This window comes from Scomber japonicus, chromosome 21, assembly GCF_027409825.1.
Source record: "Scomber japonicus isolate fScoJap1 chromosome 21, fScoJap1.pri, whole genome shotgun sequence".
In the NCBI taxonomy this organism is placed as follows: Eukaryota; Metazoa; Chordata; class Actinopteri; order Scombriformes; family Scombridae; genus Scomber; species Scomber japonicus.
In genome coordinates, this window is record NC_070598.1 from 15,865,973 (window position 1) to 15,885,972 (window position 20,000).

The 20,000-nt window shown below is 37.6% G+C and overlaps 3 protein-coding genes across 5 annotated transcripts in view; all 3 read left to right on the forward strand.

Moving 5' to 3' along the window:
* pign (phosphatidylinositol glycan anchor biosynthesis, class N) overlaps positions 1-1,654 on the forward strand; it is a 15,421-nt gene extending 13,767 nt beyond the window's left edge. The window contains exons 26-29 of the mRNA XM_053342858.1: positions 1-38; positions 348-390; positions 553-605; positions 688-1,654. The exon at positions 1-38 is cut by the window's left edge and continues 36 nt beyond it. Of these exons, the coding sequence (XP_053198833.1) occupies positions 1-38; positions 348-390; positions 553-605; positions 688-811 (258 nt within the window). The 3' untranslated portion in view covers positions 812-1,654. The remainder of the gene's footprint in view (positions 39-347; positions 391-552; positions 606-687) is intronic.
* Positions 1,655-4,073: 2,419 nt separating this feature from the next.
* LOC128382334 (probable G-protein coupled receptor 141) lies at positions 4,074-5,015 on the forward strand. The gene has a single exon (XM_053342334.1). The coding sequence runs from the start codon at positions 4,074-4,076 to the stop codon at positions 4,968-4,970; it is 897 nt and encodes a 298-aa protein (XP_053198309.1). The 3' UTR covers positions 4,971-5,015.
* Positions 5,016-5,896: 881 nt separating this feature from the next.
* Positions 5,897-19,508, forward strand: hnf4g (hepatocyte nuclear factor 4, gamma). 3 transcript variants are annotated; one of them, XM_053342859.1, is made up of 11 exons: positions 5,897-6,072; positions 11,382-11,547; positions 11,975-12,069; positions 12,955-13,061; positions 13,159-13,308; positions 13,645-13,732; positions 14,195-14,347; positions 15,032-15,081; positions 15,284-15,521; positions 17,796-17,915; positions 18,417-19,508. In XM_053342859.1, exons 1-11 carry the CDS (start codon positions 6,042-6,044, stop codon positions 18,536-18,538), a joined length of 1,320 nt encoding a protein of 439 aa, XP_053198834.1. In that variant the 5' UTR covers positions 5,897-6,041; the 3' UTR covers positions 18,539-19,508. The 3 variants fall into 3 exon arrangements, with proteins under 3 accessions (XP_053198834.1, XP_053198835.1, XP_053198836.1); XM_053342860.1 differs by having other exon boundaries at positions 15,284-15,470; XM_053342861.1 differs by lacking the exon at positions 5,897-6,072 and adding an exon at positions 9,630-10,022 and having other exon boundaries at positions 15,284-15,470.
* The last annotated feature ends 492 nt before the right edge of the window (positions 19,509-20,000 follow it).

Genomic DNA, 20,000 nt, shown 5'->3' on the forward strand with positions numbered 1-20,000 from the left:
GAGACCATCCAAGTTGCAACACAGCTCTCATCAAGAAGGTAACATCTCACTACAGCCTACCAGAGAAAATATGTCAGACTTGTGAACTTAGTTCCTGTGAAATCAGTTTAGTCACATATCTTGTGTCAACTGTATATCAATTGTGTTTGCTCTGGTGTCTGTGCATGTAAACTACAGTAATCTCGCTCTTAGTGACAGATCTGTTTAGCACTATATCTGTTGCATTTGCATAGTGTGCAAATCCATGCTGCACATGAAGTAAATATGTTGTTTCTAGATGTTCCAATTTTAAAGATCTTGTAATGTTTTCTTTAATTTGTTATTTTGTCTTTTTCATTCTTTTCCAGTTTGTTCCTCATTGTCTTGGTCATCTCTGATCTAATGGCTCTGGTAAGATATCTCCTATCAGGTTAACAAATGTTGTTAATATTTTATATTAAAGGTGCATTGTGATGTATTTCCTGAAAATAAATGACTCTTGTCTTCCTGTTACACCAAGTAGATTGAATGTCAACCTAATGCATTGTTTTGACTCATTATTCCTCTCCTCAGCACTTCTTCTTCCTGGTGCAGGACTACGGCAGCTGGCTGGACATTGGCACAAGGTAAAGTAACAAGCATATAGTGTCTGTAATGCATAAACTCACACACAGGTTTCTATTAAACATGTGTCTTTCTGTCTTGCAGCATTAGCCACTATGTGATCGTGATGTCAATGACCATTTTCCTCATGTTACTCAGTGTGGTCACACACATCCTCACCTCACGAAGATTCACTCTGTGGAAGAAATCAAAGATGCACTTTCCCTAAATAAACATCTGCACACACACTTTTTTTAAATATTATTTTTGGGGCAGGATATGCAACAAAGCTCCCCTGCTGGACTGGAACCAGGGACATTGCATGTATGTGTCATGTGCTGTAACCACTCAGCAATGAGGCGCTCCACACATTTGCTTGTTAAACCAAATGTTTAGTATTTATTTGACAGGTTTGGGTACTTTTCATTTAGAATATGCCTTATTAAACCTGAGTTTGTTATTTAAAATTTGAGGTATTGTTTTAGGATCCAATATAATACTTTGCAAAAGTCTTACACTATTTGGCTAAAGTTATAATTAAGTATAGTACAGTTAATAGATAAAGTAAATATTAAGCAGTTAAGGAGCTGCTGGATTCGATTGCATTAGCAGAGCGGGTGGCTTGCATCATTAATTAGATGCTGTCCTCTTCTCAGAACAGCTTGAAACATTTACTGTGAAGTGAAATCATAGTCTCCTACAGAGGATTTCTTCTTACTTTAAAATACTGACCTCTTCTTCTTAACAGTTTTTTCTGTGGACCTCAGTGATACCATGTAGATGAATGAAGACTTCCTTTGCTATTTACATGAATGGTTTTAATGATACATTTAAAAAGTGGCCCAAGACTTTTGCACAGTACTATTTGCACTGTATTGTTTTGTACAAGAATAATGAGACTCTGTTTGAGGCACATTGTTTAATAATAATGTGCATTAATAATTGATCTATTGACTAACGCTACTTGAATGTTTAACTGTGAATCATGCCTTTGCCAAGTTTGCTGATTCATGATCCACCAAAGAAGGGTAACTTGATAATTTTTTAAATATATAATACTATTTGCAGTAAAGCTGCCTAAAATGTATCTTTGTTTAGAAGAAGAGATGTTATCTATTTTTTTGTGACTAGTGAATGGAAACAGGAATGTTTGTGTTTTGTACTTGTGCTGAATTAATGCAGGTGTTGGTGTAGTTCATGTTTGTACATCAGGGTAACTGTAGCCATGGGTTGGATTTGGAAAAACAAAAAGCTGGTGATTAGTATGTTTTCTTTGAACAGAGAATAAAAAACAAACTGCTGGTTTAATGTTTCACAAATCTTTTTTTCCAAAAGGTCAATCCGTAGGACATAACTACGGATAATATGGTGATCTCATGTTTATTGCTTTTACTGACAAGTGTGATAGACGAATTTCAAACCCATTATTAAATAAATGTTGCTAACTTCGCTTGTGGTCAAGGTGTCTACAAGGGCCTTTCCTTTGCTGTCATGTGGATGGAAACGTGGTGAGTTGTCCATGAATAAGCCAGTAAATCACTTTATTTGACCATGAGCTCAAGTTGCAGTAGCTATGTGCATTTAAACTTAATGATTTCTGAGATGTTTATAGGAGCTTAACATGCTCTATCTGTCAACATCACAGATGTCACCACATCCTCTCTCACTTCTTCTCTTTTGAGTTAGCCAATACTTTGACTAGATAGTGTGACCTGTGACTATTAGTCTATCTACTTTTATGTTTCAGTTTGAAAAATCAATAATTTTTGAGAGTCATTCTTATGTAAGATCTGATGTGCTGCTGGTGAAAGTTATTTGTAATAACTACAACTAAAATGGTGACTTACAAAGTAGACCTAGGAAATTAAAGAGGTATAAAATAGCACAATTAAACCTATTATCAAGGTAATAGGCTAAACTTCTTATTTAGATTATAGGATAAAATGCAAAAGAAGCTGTGAACCTTGGCATCTCTGCATCTATCACATCTATCTGCATCTATCTTATTACATAACACATGGTGTGATGGTCCAAAGTGTACTGAGCTTAAATACAATGTTTTTTTTTCTAGTATACTGCATATATGAGTCCTGATCATGGGGGGATCATGTATTGTTAATAGCTCGCCTCATTAGTTTAGATACTATAACTTATTCTCTCTTAAGTTATTCACCACATCGCTTTGTATTGGGTTTTAATAGTTTGTATTCAAGTTAACATGCATATAGATGTGTTTTAAATGAGACTAAGCAAATCAACTAAATAACGGCCGTATCCAGTGAGGTGACAAGAAGGAGGAAGCAACCAGCTCTGTGGGTGTGCTGTATGTGCAATCACCTCCTGTTTCTGACAAAGACACACAAACATACACACACACACACACACACAATATGCAAAACTGGTCGGTGGTTTCTGACAACACAGTCACGTGGTTAATTCTCTTAAACTTAACCTCTAGAAAGTTGGGACATATTTGCACTTGGGGAAACGCATATACGCACACGTTTATCCAAGCAGCAGCGGGGACAGACACGCATGTAAAGTGTCAGAGAGCCAACCATTGCTTTGATGGAGTTCGTGTGATGTAAAGGACGTACACAATCCTTTAAAGCCTCATTTGCACATACCAGAAAACTCAACAAACCAATACATCTTTCACCAAAAGGTACGTATAGTAAATCTACAAGTAAACTCTTTGATTCAGTGTTCATTTTATATTTTAATGCTATATTTTTTAATTTTAGTCAGATTAGCCTGTAATCATTCCTCCTGTTCATACTTACCTGAAGAAGATACCCTCAAAACATGCTTGCAATGTAAGTGATGGGGGACAAAATTCAAAGTTTTGAGCGAAAATGTATGTAAAAAATTTTCTGAGGATAATATGAGGCTTGAACAATATGAGTTTGTCACATTTATTGAATATCATTCTAAGTTACAGTCATTTTATTAGAAACCTGGCTGTTTGCAGCACAGTTGACAGTCCTGTACAGATGCTGTTGAAGGATTGTAACAAAAAGAAGAAACAGTAACTGAGAAAGACATCGATTTTATCTAATGAACTCAGGTGGCTGAAGCTTCATATCATCCTCTGATAAAAATTGAAACATAGGAGCACTGTGGATTCTGTCCCCCATCACTTACATTGAAAGTGCATTATAAAGGGCTCTCTTAGTGGCCATGAACAGGCGAAATGATTACAGCAAGGTGTCAACTATAGGAGAGACTTGAAAAATTGTGAACCAATCCCTTAAATTTGTGGAATATGTAAAATCAGTAAGGTATGTTTATTATGAAGTGTTCCTTCTTTATGTCTTTCTTCATTTCTTTCTTTAATTCCTGTTACTCACATGTTCAAATTATTGAGCTAAGTATATTTCTTTTTTTTGTCCACTGCTCAATAGTCCATTAATTCATGTGTTCCTCTAAACGCCCCCCCCCCCCCCCAAATCCCGTCTCTAGTCGAGATGAATTCCACAACTTCCTCCATGATGACCAACCACTCCTCACCTACTGTTACCGGTACTTTGGAGAATCAAGGAAACTGTACTACAAGTCCTGTGTACTGCACATCACTTGTAGTCATCTACTCTGTTGTTCTGCTCATCGGCACCATCAGCCTGAGCTTTATGATGCACATCTTAAAGTCCAGTACAACATCCATCACCTCCATCGCTGTGCTCAACCTCATCTTCACCCACTTCGTCTTTCTTCTCACTGTGCCCTTCCGGATTTACTATTTCGCAAACCGGATGTGGGAACTGGGCCTTCCGTGGTGTAAGGTGATGAGTGGCATGATCCACATCCACATGTACATGTCATTTATCTTCTATGTGATCATCCTCATCACACGCCTCATGTCATTCTACAACAAAGGTGGGCAGATGGCCTCCATCCAGAGGCTTCATGCACTAGTTGGTAGTGCCATATTGTGGATAGTGGTGCTAGTCATAGTCCCCTTAATAATGTATTATTCTTATGGCAAACATGAATCAAGTGACAACAGATGTTGCTTCCACTTTGCCAAAAGCATAGGTCCTGCCGCCATAGTGGTGAACTACATCATAAGTATATTTATCATAATAGTGGCCATTGTGCTGACAGCCCTCCAAGCCAATGTCCTGCGGGTTTTATACAGGAAGCATCAGCAGGGATGCACCTCACAGCAGGAATTTGGGGCTCAGCTGAAGAGCATGTTCTTTGCTCTCATCATGGTGATCTCCCTAATTCCCTACCACTTGTTCCGGATGTATTACTTAAAACACTTAGATGATCTGCAGAGTCTCAATGAGGTGTTTCTGAGTCTGACCACCTTCAACTGCTTGGACACGCTCACCTTCTTGGGGAGGAGAACTTGTCTCACATGCTTCCCGAGACAGGCTATTTGAACATTGTGGGTGTTATTTTCTGTGATTAGGTCAAGAGATCTAATTTGCCTTATTTTATTAAGTTTTACTTTACAGTACCTTATTGCAGTTGTAGGTTTATGTTAGAAATGTGCTTTATGCAAAAATTCAAAAGTTCACCTAAACAATCATTGAGAAAAAGATGTAAAACATAATGAAATAATTATTATTCATTGGATATTTATCAGCCTGTGTTGGATCATTTATTGTAGTTCTATTTATCTTTAAAACCAGGTAGAAAAGCCAAAGCTCTCATCTAAACTCTGTCAGATGTCTCATGCTCTGCTTTATCAATGTTTTTACTGTTATGTTATCTGTGATTTATGTATGCACTGATAAAACTGTATTATACTGTGTTGTACTGTTGTATGAAAATATTGAAAACTTTTGATATGACTGTAAAATGTCCTTTTGCTTTTTCACTCAAAATGAATGAACTCTTGCCATCTGGTGGTCTTTGTGTAAACTACAAAGGATTCAAACTTGGAATTTGCAATGTTATATTGTGGGACTGGCTTGAAGGTTCAGGCTAATTTTTCATTTGAATGTGGCTGGAAATGAAGAAATCTATTTATGTATATATTTATGTCATTGTATTTGCTAACACTTGACCTCTGTGTACATAGCTAAAGTGTTCAGCTCCAAAGCTGAGAAGAGAAATAAATGTCTAAAATTGTTACTTTTTTACCATTATTTTGTGAAACATTACCTCAAATGTCTTGGATCTCTTAACTTCTGCCCTCTGAGGCAGAGGCCCTATAGCTAACTTACACACATGCACACAAACACCCACACCTGGTGATCCTTTTCCTTTTGGTTTTTATGGCACTGGGTTACTGTTTAACATCCCCACCCTACTTTGAGTTTGTTTAGTAAATCGATCTAATGACTGGGCTATGGTGGCGCCATCCAATGTGTCGCTCCATGAATTATAGTCCGTTCAGCTCTCCAACCTTTGCTTTTAATGTTGTTGAACGCCTTTACCTTTTTACCATTCTCAGTGTCACTTAGACTAATGTTGGACTGACGGAGTACAACGGTACACCTGGATAAATGCACATCCCAGGCGGAAGCAGAAACACAGGTAAATCAAACTTAGGTGAATTATATCGTCATTGAAGGGTAAAATATCAATAGTATCTGTAAGAATTTGTGTGAGAAGTGAAACATACCTTAAGCAGCTCCTTAAGGAAGTTTAGCACGGTGACTTGTTCTGCTAAATCACGTGGTTTTGTATTCTGGTGGTAATATGGCGGTGCTCCCGACCACTCACATGCAATTGCTGCTAAATGTCCTGTTACTAGAGCTAGTGTACTGTTAAATGACAGGATACAGTATGAGGTATTTGCATTTTGTCAAGTGTGTTTAATGAGATAGTGTTCTCACCTTTACGTCTGGTTTTGTGAAAGACATTTGTGAAAGGAGATAAGATAGACTCACTTTGTCACGTATGCTGCGCTGTAAAGATCACGCGATAACCCATTTCATATTTTGCACAATGACTTCAGAGGTAACAAGAGCAGTGTTATGGAGCAACAGATCACAAAGCAGGAAGATGATGTAGACTTTTTTTTCACAACAGACACTTTGACATGCCACAGCGGCAACGGCACAATCAATAGCATTAATAATGACAGCATTCCATTTAGATTAGCCAGATTCAGAGTTCTGCTGTTGTTGCATGCTGGCACACTGGACCAGTTATTTACTGGGACATTTAATGGAACAGAGCCATTGTTAATGTTCCACCTATGCTTTTCCTACTATGACAAGTCAAAATGTCTGCTGTGAAAAAGATCCATTGCAGTCGCATTCTATTTTTCTTTTTTACCACTGCTACTACTGAATGTAATTTAAAATAACGTAGCCAGTCATATTAATAACGTCCAATTAAATGATACCTTTCTTGAAATGTTTTGACTTCTGTGAAATCATATGAGTTTTGGTATTGTATACTACAAGCTGTGGAAAAAAACACAAGCTGTGGACATAATAGCGCCTGTCCCATACAGTGCAATCCAAAACACTGTCCTTACAACAAACTCTACCGTTGAGAATGTGAGTTGCTGTATTGGATATATTCTGTTATTAAAGATGAATGTCATTAACCAAATGTCAGACTTTGCCATACTGTAGGTGGTAATATAGGACAGGAAAATAAATGAGGGTAACACACATTAAAATACCAGTTATACCATTAGGGATTATGGGTTTATAGAAAAGATGTTGACATTATTTCCATTAGGTCTGCATGTAACTCTAAAATTCAAGTAAACTTCCCTCTGGTAACTGTAGAAGTTTTGTTTACTCATTAAACTGATTCTGAATTTCACATATTTCTATTCATTTGCATACCTGAGATTGACAGACTGGACAAAATAGTAATACATAAAACACACATATGCAGGTAAAGATGATCTTTGACTGGTAATTATAAACATTTAAAGTTTTAGGAGTGAATAATATCCTACTGAACATTTTCCAAAATCTCCCAGGTTCTAGGAAAAGATGGTTTATTGGAGTCAGTTGGGTAGCTGATCATCATCTTGTGACTATTAAAAACTCAAGTTTAAATAGTGGCGACAGTATTATGGCCAGTTCACACAGAGACAGCCTCTTAACTGTGGTTTTTATGGCTGCAAAGAGCTTTTGGTTGCTAGGTGGCGACAAGGTTTCTCAGTTATGTCCTGCTTATCTTTCTATTGAAGTCATAATACATTTTAGTGTTTCTATGAATCTGTAATTCATATGGATTTTTAAAAAATAAAAGCAGTGGACCTCTAAGGTATGTTTGTGCCAGTAGATATGATGAAATAGAAGGAGCTGGTGTTTCCTGTAGGTTGTTGAACTTACATGGATGCAGGTTTTCACCATTGCACCAAAACATGGTTGAAATATGTGCTTTCAATACATTAGTGAAGGGAACAAAGTAAACAAAGCTAGTGAACATGAGCTTTCTTTCTTAACATCTGATCAGCTTTGGTGTTTGTCATATTGTGTCACAAACCAAATAAATCAAGAGGAGGGTGTAGTGTGTCAGGTATTCAAAAATGTGACATGAAAAAGATCAAAGGCAATCATTACTCAATTTGTTGTCCTTGCACTTAAAAGGGGAGGGTTAAGCTAAAAAGAGTTCTATAAAGCTCTTCACCAGTTCATCATTGGCCATGGAGTTAAATACTTCTCACTTTTCAATGAATACTGGATTTTTTCTGCTGTTGACCAAAAAGCACCAAAACATGTACAATTTAGCTTTCTCTTTGTATTGCATGATAGCCTCTCATAAAATTACCTATACAATATTATATACCAGCACTTTACCCCTGCTACTTTTAATCTTCTGTCTTTATAATCTGCTTTCCTGCAATGCTCTGTGTCAGTCATTTTCTGTGTTATGTGTTTGTGAACATAATAGTAGAGTCAGTTTTTCTTCACTCTCTTCAAGCCTGATGAGTCAGGAGGCCTGACCTCACAGCGTAGTTAAACTGTAATCTCTCTATCAGTTCTCCCTGCTTCTCCTTTCTATCTCTCAGCCCCTTTATCTCAGCCTCTTGAATTAACTTTTTATGACAGGAAACAAATATCTCTTTCTATTCATCTCTAGGAGGTAATTAGTGATGATGTGTATTCTGATACCTACAGTGCCGATACATAATCCTCAAACCTGCTCATACTCTGTAGGTGCTTTTCTGATTGGCTCTCTCATTACTGATGTAGGGCATCAAATCTCCCCTGTTACTATCCTCTTATCATTTACAACCCTCTCCAACACAATGCTCCAAACTGATTGCCTTTAAGACACACAATAAGATTTAGTGCAGTGAAACTCCCGATGTAAAATGGGTGGGTTGGGACGTTTTAATTGGTTTATGGTTACAGTGTGTTCATAGCATTCTTGCCTTGAAAGAGGAGGCAGCTCAGGACAGCTATTTACAGTTATCAGTATATTTAACTTCCACTTTTGATGTCCTGACTTCTCAGAAATATGTTAAGAGGTTTTTACACTGTAATGTGTGAAAAGTATAAAGTTGTCATGATAAGTGTTACTTCTTAGTCAGTGTTAGTATGTCTCACATGTTTATGCTGCAGGTCTTAGTTTGATGGATTAAAAAATGACACTACAAGCAATTTAAATATTCCCAAAATGCAAGCACAAACACTAAGTTTGAGGCTTCAGTCGGAGCGTGGTCAGTGAGGTTTATCCCCTTTGAGAGAAATATATAGAATTATAAACAGAGGGTTGCATGTAAACCCAAGGAGTGCGTTTGTGGAAGAGTTAATGGGAGTTATCTGTGTTTTCCACTTCACTTTGTGTCTTTAAAGATTATATCTGCTGAGGTGGTGCTGCTATTACTCCACTATTGATTAGATTAGGAAGCCTGGGAAGGACACACTCACTCACTCACTCACACACACTCACTCACACATACACATACACACACACACACACACACACACACACACTCACATGCACGCACGCACACATAAATGTATGTGCATCATCACACCTGCAGACAAAAGTTTGCACACTCACGTGCACACAAAGTGCAATCTGATGAATTCTCTCTCAGGTTAAAAAAAAAACAAGAAGGGGAGAAGGGAAATATCTCCTTCAACATTATCTATCCATCCCTGTGATAAGTGTGAGGGAGAAGGACAGATAAGTAATTTACAATAAGGTGAGAAGTCTTAGTCTCAGCTCCTCCCTTTTCCTTGTTCTTGGCCCAATCAGACAGGATTATAGATCTTTTATGCCAAGGATCTCCCATGTCATGTGTGTAAGAATTAGATGAAGCAGAGACCAGCAGATAAGGGAAAAAGATAAACTTTATAGTGAAGACACAGAAAGGAAAGAGAAGACAGGAGAAGAGAAGTAGTATGAAGAAGACTGGGTCGAAACAGGAATGAAGTTTCCCCCTGCTCTTCAGAGTAAATCTCTGTTAGATATGGAAGTAGCCAATTACTGTGAAGGCCTGGACCCATCATACAGCACACTGGGCTTTGAGAATGCAGAGGTACTATATGGAGGAGGAGGTAAGTGTGTGCATCCAGACATATAAACACAAGACACATTCATTCTCAACATGCATGAAGCACAAAATGTCTGTTTTTCAGAATGCATGTTAAGTTGGCTTAGGTTTAAGTTAAACCCTCTTTTACATTTATCTTCATATTAAACTACTGTATACAGCAGGGCCTGACATTGTAAATATTCTATTCTATAACAAATAACTAGCAAGTTTGTTCAAACACAATCAAAATGGCATAAATGGACAAACAAGAACAGTCTGTAACCTTTACGTAGGTCATCTGCCTCAGTACTGTGTGAGATGGTAATAGGAAGTTAGTTTGTAAGACAGAGGTTTGCTCATGAAGAGAAGTGAGACCAGTGGAAGGCAAATGAGTTGCTTTTTAAAGAATGCACTAACAGCTAGTTTTTACATAACACATTCCACGTGTCTTAATCAAATGCAGTGGAAACTTCTGACATTTTAATGTTGGCCTGCAGTGTGCATCCAGTTATCTGTTAACAGTGGTTGTGGAAAATGATTTCCACTTGTCTATTGCCTATACTTTATGCAAAAGGATTTCCGTAGTAATGGTTGGAGAACAGAAAAGGGTAAAGTGGAGGCTGTAAAAAATCAAAATGTTATAAAACTGTTTAGGTAGGAATTGCAAGTATGTGTCATAAAGAAGTTTTTATTGAAGGGCGAGCACGTACCTTACTGATACACTGATGTCACCTCAGCATATGAACAGAAAACTAGTTGAACATTGACTCATCTTTCTGTGGCTATGCCTGAATTCCCTGCAATTGCCTCCCTTGAATTTTCACATGCTCATGTTATGTCATGTTTTTGTTGTGTTCTATTTGGTAAATGCAATGACAGAGCAGTGAATATGCAACCACTGATGATAATTATGGTTTGTAATGTAATACATTGCCAGAATGAGTTTACCTGCTTAGCAACTCTAAACTGGTATGGCACTTACAACTTACAGCTGTTACAGCAGCAAATAAAAACGTGGCATAGGTATAACTTTTGGCAATATTGTGGCATATTGTAATGACACAGATCTGACCCATGGACACTGAGGTGAAATTAACACACTTTCTACAATCAGAATAATTTGAAAGTGACTATAATCACATAGAAATTCTGAAAAGAAGTGTCTTTAATACGTTGAAATTGTGCAGTTTGCAATGTGGTTCCATGCTAGCAAATAACTGTATTATTGTAGTGGACCATTTTTGGATGTACACTGTAATGCATTGCTTCCATTTTGTTTTTGTATTTTTGTCTATGCCAGTCTATGTACAGTATAAGCATGCACTTACATGTGAGCACATGCATGTATATTTACTTGGGTGTGTGTTTTTGTGTGTTTCAGACAACATGCCGACAGAGCCGAGCCTACCTGGTGCAGATGGGGTCATCAGTAACTGTGCTATCTGTGGAGACAAAGCCACAGGGAAACACTACGGAGCCTCTAGCTGTGATGGCTGTAAAGGTTTCTTCAGACGCTCCATACGCAAGAGCCACGTCTACACCTGCAGGTACAGAGAACAAGAACATACATCATGAACATACTTAAACACATATAAAGACAGCACACGTAAAATCATGCAAATCAAATCTACAGACACCTTTTCATGCCCATAAATACAATATAATTCCAAAGAGTTTATTACTTATTAACATAAAGAGAGAGGCACTGTACACTGTACCCACGGCTATAACATGCATGCATAAATTTACATTATGAATATGTGAAAAACGTAAGACTCACATTACTCTTTATGTTCATGCATATAAACATCATCTTGTGTATATGTATATACTCCCTAAATATTCTTAAACTACTTCTAACTACCCTGTCAGCCCAGTCAAGTGATTTTGAATGTCACATTACATTTGTTACATGACAGTACATTATGTTGTTATTATTTCTGTAAAACTATATTGTATGTTCTTTACATGCAGGTTCAGCAGACAGTGCATTGTAGATAAAGATAAGAGGAACCAGTGTCGTTTCTGCAGACTCAACAAATGCTTCAGAGCTGGCATGAAAAAAGAAGGTAGTTAACCTCCATCCTGCTACGTGCATTACATGATATGACAAATTGACTATATTGAAACTGCACTAGAATTAGAGCTGCAATGATTAGTAAATTAATTAATATATGGAGAATGAATTATCAATTACTCTGACCAACCAATTCATCTTTTTGAATATTTGTTTTAAAGAAAAATGCCCAAATTCTTAGATGTGAAGAATTTCAGGTTTCTTTAGTTCTCTATTGTATAGTAAACTGAATATCTTTGGATTGTGGACTGTTGGCTGGGACAGAACAAGACATTTTAGGTTGCACCTTGGTCTTTGGGAATCAATGATTGGCATTTTTCACCATTTTGACATTTTTTAAAGACTGATCGATGAATCTAGAAAATAATCAACAGGTTAACCGATAATGAAAATAGCCATTAGTTTACATTGTTAGTTTTTCTTGTGTCAATTTTACATCTATATATTTTAGAGATTACCTTTTAAAGGTATGGACCTATAACTAGTACCACTGAAGGAAAGGCTGTCGTCTGAGAACCTGAAACCTACTTCATGGTTGAAATTGACTTGACCATAAAGTGGCTGATTACTTAGTGTGTCTGTGTGCGTGTGTGTATTTATGAGGGGTATAACCTTGGCACAAAGGTTTATGACACCTAATCATGTGTTATTCAAACATGTTGTTCTGTATTGGATCTGGTTAACGTTTGACTCCTCTTGCTGATGCCAGACTGTATGACTATTTTCCTAAATATTAACTGCCCTGGTATCTGCTGTCATGCAAACGATGACAGTAGATATCAGGTCAGTTAAGGGGGTGCTGTCTCCTCTTCCTTCTTTTTTTACATTTTTCTTTTTGTTTCACACACAGTAACTTTAGCTGTCTTTTATATTTTAGCTGTACAAAATGAGAGAGATCGGATCAGCTCAAGAAGAAGCATTCCTGACTCCCAAGATGTGCCACCCATCACTATTTTGGCCCAAGCAGAATCACTGTCCCAACAGGTGACAATCCATTTTCCCACTGTTTGTATACATGAGCTTGTTTAGGAAAATCAACCAATTGTGAGCCAGGAAATCATTATATTCTATCTTTCTCCAGATCAATGTAACAGTGGGAATACCAGACGTAACAGAGCAGAAATCTGCTACTGTTGGAGATGTATGTGATTCTATGAGACAACAGTTACTGGTGTTGGTGGAATGGGCTAAATACATTCCTGCTTTTGGAGAACTACCACTGGATGACCAGGTAATTGGGCTGCAGTTCATGATTGGTCTTTCCATATTGGTTGTGTTTAGCTTGTATGGGTCTGAGTGTGCTTGATGCTTTGACAAAGTGCTTGTTTGGTCATAGCACTTGGAGTTGGGATGGAGGAATGTACCGTCTTAAATAACCAAATGCAGATAGAGATAATAGAATAATTAAAGCTTTAGAGATGTTTAAAAGTTAGCATACAGATACTGATTGATATACTGTAGTACATTCTGAATATGGTCACTGTAGGATGTATGTAAGGGCAAAACAGGATGCATCGTTGCATTGTTTGTGTTCTTTGTTTAACTCTGTGTGTGTATTTGTCTCCAGGTGAGCTTGCTCAGGGCTCATGCAGGTGAGCACCTTTTGCTTGGGGTCGCCAAAAGGTCAATGCAATTCAAGGACTTCCTGCTTTTAGGTATGTGCTGACCAGTAGAATGGCGTCTTATTCATATGTGGTGAAAGCAGGGGGTGTGAAGACTGATCAAATGTTGTGTTAGCTGAGAATGATTAACTAAAAGTTTATTTTTCTTTATGACTTCAAAAGTGTTTCTTATAAATTGCATTATTCATTACTGGAGCATGTTCCAACATCACACTGTAGAGAGATCTATCATCTCCAGAGCACACAGAAAAAAAACAAATTTTGCAGGGACCTTCCTCATATGCCTTCATAACAACCTTGACTGAAAGCCTTACATAGACCTAACAAAAGTCCACAACATCCAACTTATCATTCTCTCAAGGCTAAAAGTACTATTCCTTTCACCTTTCCACACAAGCACACACTCACACTTCACCCCATACACACCCACACACCTTTTACTCCCTGTCAACTCCCTTCATCACAGCCACTGATTGATACTCTCCATGTCTGCAGGTAATGGCTGTGTGATTCACAGAAACAGTACTGAATCAGAGATCTGCCGTGTAGCCAATCGAGTGTTGGATGAGTTGGTCCAGCCCTTCCAGGATATTCAAATAGATGAAAATGAGTATGCAGCGCTCAAAGCCATTATCTTCTTTGACCCAGGTAACAAGAAAACATAATACTTAGTGCTTTATCCCACCAGCCCTCAGGGGTATTTGTGACTTATATACTTGAAAACAAATGTTACTAGTGTTAAGTCACTAGTTTACTCTTTTTGGGCATGTGTGGTTACCCTATTTTCCAGCTCTCCATTCACATGTGTATGTGCAATTAGAAATTATATCTGATTGTCTAGTTGGTGTATAAGTGATAAAGCTTTTTAGGCACGTGTGTGGAAATGACCTCTACTTCAGCTTGGCACTTCTTGGTTTAGTGATAACCTTGAGTTTTATGATGACTTGTATGTTATGATATGTTGATTGGGGGTGGTGTTAATCATTATAAAAATGAATTATTGATCAAATAAATGATTACAAATAAATAAATTACACAAATGTGACAAATGTAACAAAACGCCTCTTCTAAAGCTACCTTATTCAAAACCCCCTTTATGTCTCCTTGGCCCAGTGTAACCAAAATCCAGTGTAACCAACCCCCCCCCCCCCTCCCAATTTCTCTCCCCTTCCTTAAATCCCCTTATTTTGCCTTCATGCTCCATTTTGACCAAATTCATTCCATCAATTCCACTTATATCCTCAATTCCATTCCTAATCTTTCTATTTTTTCCTCACCTTCCTGCCCATTTAATCTCCCCCCCCCTTCCACACTTGGCCTCCCAATCTACAGATGCAAAGTCTTTGCGGGATCCTTCGAAGATCAAGGCCATGCGTCTGCAGGTTAGTAGAACATTTGAACCTTGTAGCTTCTTTTCTTGTCTGGTTATTTATATACACTGTTATACTCTCATCGTTTATCATACTTAACAGCATATTACACATTTTACACATTTTTTCACTAATGTATTAGTCAATGTACAAGGGCAACTGTGCAGTTTGCTTACACTAATGGAAACATGGCCTTGTGTGTGTCGGTGTGCAGGTCCAGATGAGTCTGGAAGACTACATTAATGACCGTCAGTATGACTCCCGGGGTCGTTTTGGAGAGCTGTTACTCCTGCTGCCCACCCTGCAGAGCATCACCTGGCAGATGATCGAACAGCTTCAGTTCATTAAGCTCTGCGGCCTGGCCAAGATAGACAACCTGCTGCATGAGATGCTGCTGGGAGGTCAGACTGGGCCCATGTCTGTGCTTGTAAACCTGAAAGAACAAAAACAAGGTGACCTTCAACAAGGTCGTAAATGCATCCAGTAGAGCTCCCTAGTGGTCAATGTCAGAACTGCATTTGCATAAAGCTAAAGTTTTCTAGGGTATGTGCAGAGAGTAAAAAGCTAGATATTGCATAAAATATGCTAAGTATGGCCATGATAGAACTAGACTAAACTAAACTGAACTACTAAAGCATAAGATGAGGTGTGGAACTGAAGCAGTAAGTTATGTCCAATAATGTCTTCACTACATGCTAAAAACAACCTGACTTGAGGGAGAAGAGAGATATTCTATAAAGATATGAAAATAATGAAACAAAAACGTCTCGCTGTTATATGTAGAAGTGTACATGTGAAACTGATAAAACACAATGATGAACATACAGGATGTCAAATATACTTAACTTATAAATAAACTTATGATACGATACAATACTACGATAATAATAATAATACGACGTGATACGATAAGATACAATAAGATACAAAACAATACTATATTATACAATACACTGTAATTGTGGAGAAATTTGTCTTGGACTCAAATACTACACACATCACACATGATATATTGTCTTATCATATAGCTGCCTCGATAGTTGCAAATTTTAAGGGCTCATACTTGGTATACTCTGTGCTTGTCTGAGAACAAACTGTTCATATATTAACTGGAGGGTCTGGTGTTCTTTTCTTCCCATAACCTTCATGGCAGATGAGCAGGGCTAGATTTTAACTGTATAGAGAGATGCCATACCATGCTGACATCTCATAACACTGACTATGCTCTCTAATACTGCCTGATAGAATAAAAACATAATCCTCTGATCCAACGCATATACCCTGAGTCTGACTATAAAGTATAATTTATGCTTCAAATGAGAATGCAAACTTTCAACAGCCTTCCAGCTGAAGGTGCTGTCCAAGTGAATGACAGGGTACTTGTAGGAGCAGACCTGATTGATTGGCTCATCATGTAATGCCACTGGACTATGATCCCCCACTGACCTAGGGTCCAGATGGTTGGCATCACACCACTGCACAAAACTCTTTATTTCAGTGAAATAGGCTTAAGGACTTATGTTCTTGTGCAGTAGGCTGAGGATAACAGTGGCATCTGAAATTTTTAGAATGTGCTGCTTGTAAACTGGTGAGCTGACACCCCTCTGGGGCACCTGTGCTAATTGATCTGGGTACTGAAAGGGTATTGTTGACCCTAACATGCTGGATTCAATTGGTGAAAAGGAAACATACCACTTAGTTATAAAAGGATTGGCACTAATCTGTTTCAGTTTTGGGATTAGCAGATAGGGCTGATGCATATTAAAAGCAGAGCTACAATCAACAAATGGCAGGCATGCATAGGTTTTCCATGTGCCAAATGTGTCAAATGGGTGATACTGTAAATTACATCATCCGTGCCCCACCCTTGCCTGTAAGAAAGCCACAGGTCTATAATCATTATTTTCATTTGGTCAAGTTTTTTTTGGAACTGGAATAATGATGGATTTTTTCCAGAGGGTAGGGACAGCGTGTAAGTATAGAGGCAGCTGGAAAACAGCTGTGGTGAGTTCTTCTGCACAGGTCTTTAAGAGAAGAACAGAGATGCCATCTGGGCCTGTGGATTTCTGTGTGCACACATCTGAAAAAGTGATTGAATCTTGTGTGGGTCAACCACCCGCCTGAAGCTCAGATCAGTAGTTGAGATGGTCTCCAGCTCATTATTACATTCCAAAGAAAAGACCTATGTTTCTAACTTAAGATAAAGTGATGATTTACATTCAAACTTGAAATAATGCAAAGACTCAATACATAAATCACAAAAATATATTGACTACAGTATTTTACCTTTTCAACATATTGCATAGGTATTGTAAAATGCAGTTATTTTCCATGGGAGTGATGTTAATACAGGTCAATTCATGTTATAGAGCTGCATAATGTTCTTTTGAAGGCACAGAATGAAACAAATTTAGCATGAATTTCTCAAACTAGACTCATAGAAAAAATAAATTGCTCCAAATCACAGACTTATGAAAAAACTATGTAAAGTGAACTACCATAGTTATTTTTGTCCTGATAAGGGCGGCTTTAGTGAAATGCTACCATGTGCAAGGTGAAATCTGTGTTTTGGAAAATGTAACTGTGTGCGAGTCCTTAAATGTCACCAGATTAAATAACAGATTTTGTGTTGAGATACAGGAAAACAGTCTTTCTGTGTAAAAACAACTTCCACAATCTGTTGACGTGCATAGTTCAATTAACTCAAGGCTGTGTTTTGCGTTCAGGCTTAACATCAGAGGTCTCACACCTGCACCATCCAGCACACACCCAACTGGCTCAGGACCCTGTGACTGGACACACTCTGGTCATCAGCAGCATGCCTATTACACACACTCCACAGATAGGTAAGACCCACATACTCAACAACCTGAGAAATAGCAACACACGTACATACTGTATGTATGTGTCAAACCTTCTGACACACACAAGAAGTATTAAAGTTCATGTTCAATTCATCTCTTTTCATGAAATGTCACATTAATGTGTGCTAGTTGTATTTCTAGATGGAGAGAGAGATGCATTTCCATTAACTTAAAACTAATAAATGGGCGTCTTGTACATGAAAAAATCCATTAAAAAGTAACATTTACAAGAATTGATAAGTATTGGCCATATCGTACACTTTCATTGGAAAATAAAAAATGCACTTGGCAATATTACACTACCTAATGGACACATAAGATTGATGGGAACTGTATGCACAGGGCCAATTGCAGATCCCGAAACCATTACTAAGGGGGTCATGCTGGACACATTTTATAGGAAAATGATTATATTGCTTTTTTAAATAAAATTTCCAAAAAATAAAATACAACATATCTCTGTCCTTGCTTCTTTCCCTGCAGCATCTCCAGACACTCCGATCCCATCGCCCCCGCCAGGTGCTGCCCCGGAAATGTACAAACAGTTTTCCCAGCCTCATGGTCCTCCAGCTAGCCCCTCGTCCTCCACACAGACAGACCCCTGACTTCTCTCTGCACTCAAAAAAACTGCTTTCATAGGATCAGCTTCCTGGCCCCCCTAATCATCATCAGAGTCATGGCATAAAAATTATGAAAGCAGTCCCTGTTCAGTGTCTGTGGTTAGACTTTTCCTTGCTTTTTTCCCTTGTGACTTCTGGTGGTGTTGCAACAATAACTTAGACATAATTAAATCGGCTACATGTAGCAATTCCAAACTTTAGAGCGTCATTTTCAAATTAAGTGGACAAATGGAACAACACACAAGGGTTTAAAAAAACAAGCTGAACATTTTTGTGGTCACCTAAAACTAATAGATTGGTTTTCAACTTAGTATCCTCTCATTCTCAGTTTTTAAAAATAACATCTCAAACCCTTGCATTGTAATGAATTGTATATTTTATTCCAATGCTATTAGAAATGAGCAGTAAGGACCTTCAGTCATTGTGTACAGTTTATTAATGGTGTATATCAAAGTTCTGATCATATGCAAATGCACAAAGTACTGTTTAAATGTAAATAAAGTTGCAGAAGCAACAACAATGGAAACCATAAGGCTCACTGTCAAAACAACACAACTGGCCATCAATTGTTTTTGTACTGTAGTATGCATCACAAGAGAGAGAAATATATATGCAAACTGGTCTAAGATCAGTTATTTTGTTCTAAATGAACTTCAGAAATGTTTCAGATCTCAGCAACCCTAACCCTAAACTCATAAAAAAAGACAAAAAGAAAACTTTTCAAACATGGAGTTGTATAAAGAAAGAATGTGGACAAACTGTAATATTTTAAAAGTTTCTGTATATAGTAAAAATGGATCATTCATGTTTGGATTATCAATTTAAATTATCCTGTTTTATGGAATATCTTGAATCAGCTATGCATTTTTATTTTGGTTTGTGTTGATATTGAATGTTCAGCACCAATGTGGTGGTTTTTTTTTTAAATTTATACTGATTAAAATTTTTGAATACCTTTTGAGTCAATCGTATTTAAAAATAATTGATTACTGTGGCTGAATTTAAGCCTCAGTATGGTGTGGTGCATCAGCATCCTCTTGTGGACAAGAGTGGAAATATAACATGGTACCGAATATAAACCAACTACTTATTGCATATGTTGTATATGCATCAGTACACTGAATGAAATGAGTATTCATTCATTTTGTTTCTAAAATAAGGGAAAGTAAACAAAGTGTGAGATGGAAAAAGAGAAATTCCTTTCCAATAAAACATTTATCTGCTGCTACACAGCCACAACAAATCATTTCTGTTGATATTGCTGAAAAGAATGGAGATGGACTTTTTGTCATATTTGATCCTGAAAGGAACACAATATAAAGAGACAAATAATGATAAATTGACAATAAACGTATTTCAATATGTTTTCCACACATGCAATAACACTGAGTAGTTTGTCCATTACTTCCTTCATGGGAGTCATCATGCTTCCACACAGTTCCATTGG